The sequence below is a fragment of the Musca vetustissima genome, unplaced genomic scaffold (genome assembly GCF_032173495.1).
Source record: "Musca vetustissima isolate MV318-11 ecotype Yass unplaced genomic scaffold, APGP_CSIRO_Mvet_v1 utg231804, whole genome shotgun sequence".
Classification (NCBI taxonomy): Eukaryota; Metazoa; Arthropoda; class Insecta; order Diptera; family Muscidae; genus Musca; species Musca vetustissima.
Window position 1 is genome coordinate 7886 of NW_026875751.1, and position 10446 is coordinate 18331.

Genomic DNA, 10446 nt, shown 5'->3' on the forward strand with positions numbered 1-10446 from the left:
ATTTAAACCATTATATAGTTGATCTAATATTTTACTTTGGATTTTGTTATTTCTATTTGATGAATCTCGTGATCCTTCATTCGAAAAGGCAACGTCTGTTAGGATACACATGTAGAATATACCCAAAGTGGTGAAGGTTATCAAATAGTCGGCCCAGTCCGGTTTTACTTTTACTTTCCTTATTGGTTTACTTAAGCATCTTATTTTAAGCTTATCACCTAACACAAGTCTGCATTATAAATAAAGCTCGACGACGAAAGTATTTCATTTCAATTTCAAACCTCAAACGAAAATGGTTAAGCATTGGTTCAGAGCCCTAATTTCTATTTGTCTCGCGGTTTTTATAACGGAAGCCACCGTCTTCGACAAACGGATTAATGTGAATGATTTTGGTGCAATTTTTATTGAAAAACAACAAAAGGTAAAGGGGAATGGTTTTTCGAAAAAAAACTAATATTCGAACTTCCGTCTAAATCCAATAATACCATATAATAACTTACAGTACAATTGGTTTGGGGCCAGGGATGAATGTGCAAGAAGGAATATGACATTAGTAGTTATCGATACACCGGAAAAGAATGCAATTATTGACAAGGTATTACGTCTGCAATTTGGTAAGTAATTCATTTCCTAAATACTTTTTCATGGTCCATATAGAGGCGTGGATTTTTTTTAATATTTTTTCGATGTCCATAAGTAGACGAGTATTTGTAGAAATATTTTTTCGAAGTAAATTTTTCTATATTTAAAGTATATTAAAAAAATAAATTTTGTTGTCCACAGAAAAAGGTGCCGATTTTTGGTTGGATGGCAACAATCTTGGACTGGAGGGTAAATTTAGATGGTCTTCAACTGGCAAGCCTTTTGAGTTCTTCAATTGGGCTGTTGATCAACCGGACAAATATGAAATCAACGAACATTGTGTCCATTATCAAGAGGATTTTAAATGGAACGATGCAGAGTGCACAATGAAAATGGGATTCATTTGCGAAGAAAATAGTTTTTGGCGCTATGCTCGACACGACATGGAAGCGAAGAAAATTGCCATTGATAAATTATTTGCGAAGCATTAGCATATATTATTTGTACGATTGTAATTAATCAAAAAAATAAAAAATATCTTAAAGATTGTTAGAAATGAATTAACTTTTATATACTCTACTGCATGAGATGATCCTGTTGGGATATTTATAGGTATGCCATGACTTTGTAAATCGTAAGTAAAGAGGTATTTTATTACGTGAAAAATATGAAATAACAAATTCAGCTAAGACCTCAGCAGAATGAGTTTAAAACGTAATAAGAACTTTTAAATCGAAATCACAGCAACTTCGATTGGATATACATTCATAAAGTTCTGTTAAAACCTTTTTTGCCCACTACAACCTTGTTATCATAAAATAATATACTATATATAAAGAATAGTCCATCCGAATTTTCCTAAGATCTTGCTCCGTTTCAGGATTTCTCATTGCCTCCGCTCCACCTTAAAAGAAATAAGTTTCTATCCACACAATACTTTTTTTATCCACCAACACACTTATCTTTTTTACCACAAACCTACACATTTATCTTAGGAAAAGGTGTTTCTTCCTCACCATCACTCTTCTCAGAAGTTGTTTATCCACAATCCTTTCAAAAACTATAAAGAAAGGAGAATCAATTGAGTTTTTTCAAATTCTGTCTCAGCTGGAATTGAGAAACTACAGTACGGAATTTTTCTGATTAGCACGACATTAAACATAAAAATGTTTCTCAATATGCATACATTTGGGAAATTTAAGAAGGTGCCAGGATCAACAACATTTTCTAAATGGTTTACCTTATAGTGAGCATATTCTTCCTCGGCTAAGGTACCATACATCAATAAATTATTATAATCTGAAATGATTAAAGAATCGGATTAAATGTGCTTCTGTAATGAGGGAGAGTAAAATTTCACTGAAACAATTTCCCAGCGGAACGATAAATCATTTTTTGAAACCTAATTAACATAAGTTCCGTTTTTTAGAACCTAAAATTATCTACTATTTTTACAAGTTTTGCAACTTTTTTTCTCGAAACCCGTTCCTGAACCCACAAAACTGTTAAAACATTGAAACAAATTTAAAAAATCGCGTCCTCTTTGTAAACTTTTTTCTCGAAAATTTTGTATGAGTAAAAATGCCGAACAGGAATTGATTGATTTTGAAGTATTGCTACCTAAGTTTTGTATATTTAATAGGTTTGCGTTTCCAAACTTTTTCAAATTATTTTGTACTCTGAGAGCGATTTTGAAATGTTTTCCTTTTACTACTGTAAAATATACAAATAGCCACAGCTCGTCTGTATAAAAGAATAAATGAAATACCGTTCAGACAGCCGCAGATCGTCTGTACACTAAATAAATAATAAGACACGGTTCTCCCCACAGTTTTTGTTAGTGGTTGTCAGGCACTGATTTTATTATAAATTATTGATTCTTAGGTACTACTTATACTACTCTTTCTTAGCCTAATCTCACACACAAAACACTTATCAATAAATTATTTATTCTGTTATCAATAAATTAATTGTTGTTCGTCTGCGTCATAAAATCACAAACAACAACAGTCTAATTAGCGTTGGATGTGGGAGCCTTCCTTTTGTTGTCGGCGTTGGTTCATAAATCAAATCTATTGTCTATAACTTTTCTATTTTTAGGCCTTTCCGTTATTTCTCAAGTCCCATTTAAGATTTGGGCCACTAATTCATCTTCTATTGCTAACCTCCAGATTTTACCATCTGTGAAATTTATCGCTTCTTCCAGGAAACAGGATAGTTTGTAAAAGCCGCATTGATGTATTCACATTACCAATCTTCTTTTTTTATTGCCAGGCCCACAAATTCCCACGTTGCAGTTTGGAATGTGTTAGGACGCTACTCAGTCACAAGTTAAATAATGTACTTATGTATATGTGATAATTTTCGAAACATATTAACGTCTGCTGCTGTAACATTTCCAAGGTTACAAGGTTATTGAGCAATTAAAATTACTCAAACAAATATTATCAAATAAAACGTACAAATTGATTGAGATTTTAGTATGATTAATAGAAATTTATTTTTAATTAATAATTACTAGCTGACCCGGCTAACCTTATTTAAATTGAATCAACATTGGGTTGGGAAATAATGAACAAAATCATTGAAAACACATTTGAGAAAATAACGTGAGGTTTTATGTCCGCTTTTTGCAATAATATTTTTCACGTGATTGTAAACCATAATTTACTGATAACACAAAATTGATACGCAAAATTGTTATTATAGGTCCACATTTAATACCGAATCAAGTACCAAAATAATTTTTAAAGCCCAAATATAAGGTCATATCTGTATGGGGGAATTTATCAATTTGTAGCACTTATTCAAATAAAAAATTAATTCAGCTGAGCACGGCTAGGGCTCGAACATCGGTTCTCGGAGCAACACAAATGTTGTCAGACCACTTAACGTTCTGAGCCACCAACCCACTTCCAAAACGGTTGCGCAAAAACATGTGTAAACCATGAAAGCAATTGTAGGTGTGTGGATTAATTATCCATCGCTACAACAAAAATCTGCTTTGAAAAGGACTGTTCCTAGAATGAAGACAAATGTCGAACTTTGACAAATTTGAATTTAATTCGCATCAGAGCCTAATAAATACAAGTTATCAACATACGACCTTTGTAAAGCCACATAGCCCAGTATGCCTGATGAGCCGCTTAACCAACGACGAAACGCGTCGCATAATGGTGGGTACGTTCAGGTTCTTCTCCTGGCTTTCCTTTTCATTGCAAAACTTAGATCATTATGCTCGACTCGAAAGAGTATAAATAATCACTTAAAAATTACTTTCAAAAATAAAAATTATTAACCATGAAATGGGAAAATCCTATTCCGAAATACATAGGTAAAATGATAAGCAGAACCAAATCAACAGTCCAAAAAGTGGTTAATCGATACAAAAAAGAAATTATAACTGAAAATACACCGCGATCAGGCCGTCATCAGAGAAGAACGAAAAATTGAATATATTATTAAAAAAGAGTCATTTACCAGCGCTCCTAAAATCCCTGCAGACTTCAAAGAATCATTTGGGAAAGAAGTTTCAGCAGACACGGTACGTAGGTGCATCAAAAAAACACTTCTTAACAAGGCAAACAGAAAAAGAGTGTCGATTTTGCAAATGATTATAAAAACAAGACAAATAAGTTCTGGGAAAAAGTTATTTTCTCGGACGAATCGAAATTTAACATATTTGGGTCGGATGGACGCTCTTTGGTGTTTCGGAATTAAAGGCGAAGAACTCAATCCAAAGAATACTCGGAAAGCACGGAGGGGGAGGAGTAATGGTAGGGGGTGCATGTCAGCAACTAGTGTTGGCAATTTGGTATTCATTGAGGAAATATGGAATAAAACAGTTTATATGAATATTTTGAAACAAAATTTGAATCAAAGTGCTGAAAAACGCAAAATTCTTGATAATTATTACTTCCAACAGGACAATGATCCAAAACACACTGCTATTGACATTAAGAATTGGATCGTATACAATACACCACACATGCTGACAACACCTCCACAAAGCCCCGATTTAAATCCGATTAAGCACCTATGGTATAATCTAGATAAACGAATCCGAAATCATACAATTTCCAGTAAGGAACAACTCAAAGAAATACTTCTGACAGAATGGGGTAAAATATCGTCGGACTACACTAAAAATCTTGTATACTCAATTCCCGAACGATGGAATGCAATGTCCATATTTTGGCATAGTCCAATTTTAGGTACTTTGAAGGCGCCTTAGTGTTCAAAGCCATCTCCTTATCTCCCTAAGGTTGCACAATATGCAGTTGTATACCATTGAAGAAAAATATTCTAGTCTGCATGGAAAAAAGTCCGTCACTACAAGAAAAATCTGCTCTGAAAAGGAATGTTCTGGTGTGATGCCAAATGTCCGAACCCTGACAGATGAGCCGCTTAACCAACGCATCGCATATTGGTGGGAATGTAGTATCTCTCTGGCTTTCATTTTCATTGCAACTTCGTTCATGTAGCTCATCTCGAAAGATAAATTAATAAAATTATTGACATGAATGATCCTTCGCCCTAAAAAGGGCATAAAACTTAAAAAAAATGCCCTTTAATTCCGTGTTTATTGCCGGTATAGCCTCACATTTTGATATAGGCCCCGCATAATGGTACCGATAAATCTTTACGTTCATCACTGTTTATATTTTAGAAAAATGTCACAATATAGTTATACCTTCAAAATTGCTTCACACAGGATGACATTATGTTCGAACTTGACATATATTGATTCTATATAAAATGTGAGTATACAATGATAATATCCAATTGCCAATGATATTGGCAATTGCTTAAAGTAGACTATAGTCTGTCAATTTTCGCCATAAATATATTCAAAATATCTACGATGAATCATAAAAGTTGGACATAAAATGTGTGGAAATGCAGATATGCTTCAAAATTGCGGATTTTCTCATCATTTTCCATCATTAAAACTTATCCATTTCAATTGCAGCCAACTGAAAGAAATTTTGATTAAAATTGGTCCAGACGTTCCATAGAAATATATGTTGCAAGATTTTCGCGGATTTTTCTCAGAAATTAAAAAAAAAATTTGAGTCAAATCGATCCAGCCGTTCTCAATTGATGAGTAACTATACATTTTTTAAAAAATGTTCACATATTAATTCAATTTAGTTGTGCAATTCCGCATATCATTCCATACAAATTGTTAGTTAGGATTGTTCGGTTCACCTTTCTTTAGGAATACACATGTAAGTCGACTTCGTATCCCTACTTTCTTCCAGTTTTAAACGTTTCACGATGACCAGCGTGCAACATTCTTGGTAGCATTTGGAATTTCCAGGAGTCTTATACCTTCTTTACGAGCATCTGCTCGTAAATATTTCAAAATATTACAGTATTGAACGAAAGTGTATCAATTACGTTTTTGTTGTTTCAATACTGTTGTAATATTTACGTATGCGTCATATTTTAAGCTTATCACCTAACACAAGTCTGTATTATAAATACGGCTCTACGGCGGAAGCATTTCATTTCACTTTTAAAATTGAAACAAAAATGGTCAGGCTTTTTTTCACAGCTCTAAGTTCTATCTGCTTAGCAGTTTTTATAACCGAAGCCAGCGTCTACGACAAAAGGATTAAAGTGCCTAATTTTGGTGTAATTTTTATTGAAGAAGAACAAAAGGTAAAGGGGGATGGTTTTCTGAAAAAAAAACCAAATATTCAAAATTCCGTCTAAATCCAATAATACCATATAATTACTTTCAGTACAATTGGTTTGAGGCCTTGGATGAATGTGCAATAATGAATATGACACTAATAACCATCGATACACCGGAAAGGAATGAAATTATTGGCAAAGAATTACGTGCAAAATTTGGTAAGTAATTAATTTTGCTATATTTAAACTATATTAAAAACTAAATCTTATTGTCCACAGCAAAATCTCCCAATTTCTGGTTGGGTGGCAACGATCTTGGAGTGGAGGGTAAATTTACCTGGTCTTCAACGGGCAAACGTTTTGAATTCTCAAATTGGTCGAATCATCAACCGGATAATTATAAAAGCTACGAACATTGTGTCCATTTTTATTGGAAAACGGATTTAGAATGGAACGATGCTCTGTGTGCAACAAAAATGGGTTTCATTTGCGAAGAAAATCGTTTTTTGCGCTCTGCTCGACACGACATGCAAGTGAAGAAAAATGTCATTGATGAATTATTTGCATTGTAGAATACGAAGCACATGCGAAGTGTTAGCACATACGATTGTAATTAATCAAAAAAATATAAAATATCGGAAAGAATGTTAGAAATAGATGAACTTGTATAAACCCTACTGCATGAGTTGATCCTGTTGGGATCTTTATAGATATGCCATGACTTTGTAAATCGTAAGTAAAGAGGTATTTTATACCGCGAAAAAATATGAGAACATAAATTATGGATTGGCAATAAGATCTTCAGCTGAACGATAATGGAGTTTTAATACACTGATAAAAAAAATTGAGTATTCCGTACTTAAATGAAGCCGGAGCGGTGTCAAAAGTGCGGTTTTTCTTATACCAAGATGAAAAAACTTGATTTAAGTACGGTTTTTTCTAGTGCGGATTTCTTAATTTTAGAACCATTTGTGCCGGATTGTGTTTGCTTTAAGCTCAGAAGAGTCTTGATTTAAGAAAACTGGAATTGATTTAAGTTAATTTTAGTTTCGATCTAAGTACGAAATTTACTTGGTAAAAGATCGCTAAGATTGATTTAATGCTTAATAAAACTTGATTCAAGCGCAACGTGGGCTTGATTTGAGCATTCTATAAATCAGAATTATCTCACAATATTCTTGTTTCAAGAATTTTGTTCCTGATTAAAAGATTAAATTGAGAGTGCCACAGATTGAAATGATAAAAAAATATATTTCCAAACTTGATTTAATCCAAACTCTCACTTGTTCTAATTCAAAAATAAAATTGATTTAAAAAATGCCAGTGATTGAAATGATCCCAAAGTCATTTAAATTGAGTTTTTCGAGCTGAATTTAAGCTATTTTCCGATATGAAATAAAGCAATGGTTGATTTACGTAAAATATAGTTTATTTGATTTTTAAGAGAAATTATAAAGTAATACCAAAAATAAATGAAAAATCATTTTTAAATCTATATAATACAAAAAACTCCTCATGTTTACCTAGTTGTTGTGTGTCCTTCACTTGGTGACGTTTCTTTCGTGATATGGCAGAATTTTTCCTTTGAAATTTTGCCACTTGGAAAACAACATATGACTCTTGCCTGGATACAAAAGTTCGAAATCAATTTGGATCTGAAAAGATAATACGAAATTTAAAATCTATGGTGGTAAATTTATCAAATGAGACTGGAATGAAGACTATGTTAAATAATTGCTAATTTTTTGCAAATAATTGTATAAGTTAATGCTTACCAAATCAGCAGTTTCTCATGGAACTCTTTTCCTGTCAACCACTTGTCGACTTTGGATTGCACAGAAATTGTTTCGTCATCGATACCAAACTATAAAATAACATTGAAAAATCAATTTAATTTGCCAAATCATATACTCATTAAATTTTATTACCTGCTATTGAAAAGTTTTGAAAAGTTTTGTTTGAAAAGTTTTTCTCGAAATTCTATTCGAAGACCAAGAGGAGGTATTGCTTCTTTTATATCTTCTGTTTGCATGTATTGCAAACTTCTATACCGCACTTGAGCAGCTAAATAAATAAGGATATAAATTTATTGTTAAACCATAAAGATAATATGGAAATATTGTAATTGAAGAATAATATAAAACACAACTAATGTAAAGCGCAACGACAAATAACGATATCAACAAAATTCTTTAGAACTATCAATGCATTTTGCTACATAACACAAAAATAATGAATACACAAAAAAACTCTACATGACTAACGGTATTTCACAACTCAAAACTGAAAAACATAGTAAGCGACGACCAGGGATACGAATAAATTCAATGAGAACGGAATAGAGCATAAAATTTGGATTTGCTTCAACACTCTCTCTCCTTCCAAAAAATACACAATACAACAGACAATAACAGAGACATTTTGGTTTGCTTTCAACTCGCTCTCTCCACTTAGATTAAGTGTGTTGCACTTACGTTAAGAATTTGTAATACTTAAAATATATGCGCGTTAGAAATGCAAGAAGTATATTCTTGATCTAAGAAATTTTGCGCTTATCTTATCGTTTTGAAGATAGCGCTTTTGTTGCATGGTAATATGTGTATACCAAGTAGGTGTTTGTGTGTACACATATATATTTTATACAAACAGTTTGCGAAAGCAAACAGGCGTTGTTGAGCTTTATGAACATTTTCATAAGAATTTTTCGGAAATACACCGTTATTAAAATGTGTATGTAGAAATAGTCAATATATTTGGAGTAAAATATTACATATGTATAAAAAAACACACGCGCACACTTTTATAAACACTTCAAAATAATTGAAACTCCTGGAGTAATTTGCGCATACGGGAGTCGTCGTCCACAGGAGGCGTCTCTTCACAGTTGAAAAAACACATTCACTCATTTTTGGGCACACAGAAAAACAATCAATTCTACCAACCGTCTACTGGCACGCGCAAATCGAACTAATACTGTTTTTCCACAATGTTCTGTATCAAAGCTAGAAATGAACAAACGCAACTAAGAAAAAAATGCAGCCGAGAGAGTTTTTGCATTCCATCATTTTCCTCTCTCAAGGCTTGTTATAAGAATGTTCTTATTTCAAGTGATATTCCGCTTACTTTTCATTAGTATCTGAGAGAGTAAATTTGTTATGTGCTCATTGTTTTTCTCTCAAAGCTTGTTTAAAGAATTTCCTTTTTAATTCAAGTTATATATGACTTACTTTTCATTATTAGAAATTTTTTCTTGAATTAAATACAAATCTTAACTTAATATGAGAAGTCAAGAAATTAATACTTATTCCAATAATTTCCGTACTTGAATTTATAAAACTATCCAAAATTGTACTTATTTTAAGAATAACTAAGTACGAATTTTTCTTAATTTTTTAAGTACGATTTTAGTAAAAACTGAGTGTATTCGGCTTAAATTTGAAATGCCATTTTTCTATCAGTGTATGCACCAAGAACTTTCAAATCGAAATGGCAGGAACTACGGTTTGATATACATTCAAAAAGTTCACTTAAAATCGTTTTTACTCACTACAGCCTTATCATAGAATAAGGTTAGATTAAACCACAATCCTCAAATACTATAAAGAATGAATAGCCCATCCGGATTTTCCCAAGTTATAGCTCAATTGCAGGATTTCTCATTGCCTCCGCGGAATAAATTTGAAAAGTTGAAGATGGTGCCTTAACCCCCTCTATAGTATTTGTAAATAGAGGATCGACTAAAATTTCTGAATGGTTTACTTTATACTGAGCATATGCCTTCTCGGGCATGGTGTCATGGATTGTTCTAAGGGAACAATCAAAGTCTGCCCGGGGATGAAGGAAATGCAAATGTGATAGTTTTGTGCCGTTCGTGAACGACCTAGTTCAATTGAATTCAGTTTTTATTATTGTCGTTCACTGAATAATTTTGTTTACCAAACGCAGTCGGTCTCTGAACGACGTTGCTCAATGAATGACTCACTCGTTCAGTGGACTGACTCGTTCAATTGAACCACGTCGTTCACGAACGGCACAAGACGAATTCTAAACTATTATACTGAAGAATGCTGGTCACAGTTACGCATATTACCATTCCAATGAAATTTGTGGAAGAAAATTGCCCACACAAATCCGAGAATACAAGTTGTTCGGTCCCCGTTGTTCGGCGTAGGCCATTTGGTGTAAGCAAGACCAAACTGAACCAAGTAGAGAGGGCAATAG

At 33.0% G+C, this 10446-nt stretch overlaps 2 protein-coding genes across 2 annotated transcripts; both read left to right on the plus strand.

Moving 5' to 3' along the window:
- The first annotated feature begins 544 nt into the window (after positions 1-544).
- LOC133338290 (lectin subunit alpha-like) lies at positions 545-1073 on the plus strand. Its single transcript, XM_061546467.1, has 2 exons — positions 545-614; positions 784-1073. The coding sequence occupies exons 1-2, from the start codon at positions 545-547 to the stop codon at positions 1071-1073; spliced, it is 360 nt and encodes a 119-aa protein (XP_061402451.1).
- Positions 1074-6368: 5295 nt separating this feature from the next.
- On the plus strand, positions 6369-6797 carry LOC133338289 (lectin subunit alpha-like). The gene is made up of 2 exons (XM_061546466.1): positions 6369-6444; positions 6505-6797. The coding sequence occupies exons 1-2, from the start codon at positions 6369-6371 to the stop codon at positions 6795-6797; spliced, it is 369 nt and encodes a 122-aa protein (XP_061402450.1).
- Positions 6798-10446: the final 3649 nt, after the last annotated feature.

Coding starts and splice junctions, on each gene's coding strand:
- LOC133338289 (XM_061546466.1), top strand. CDS start 6,369: ATGAATATGACACTAATAACCATCGATACACCGGAAAGGAATGAAATT. Junction 6,445..6,504: donor AGAATTACGTGCAAAATTTG/GTAAGTAATTAA, acceptor TATTGTCCACAG/CAAAATCTCCCAATTTCTGG.
- LOC133338290 (XM_061546467.1), top strand. CDS start 545: ATGACATTAGTAGTTATCGATACACCGGAAAAGAATGCAATTATTGAC. Junction 615..783: donor GGTATTACGTCTGCAATTTG/GTAAGTAATTCA, acceptor TGTTGTCCACAG/AAAAAGGTGCCGATTTTTGG.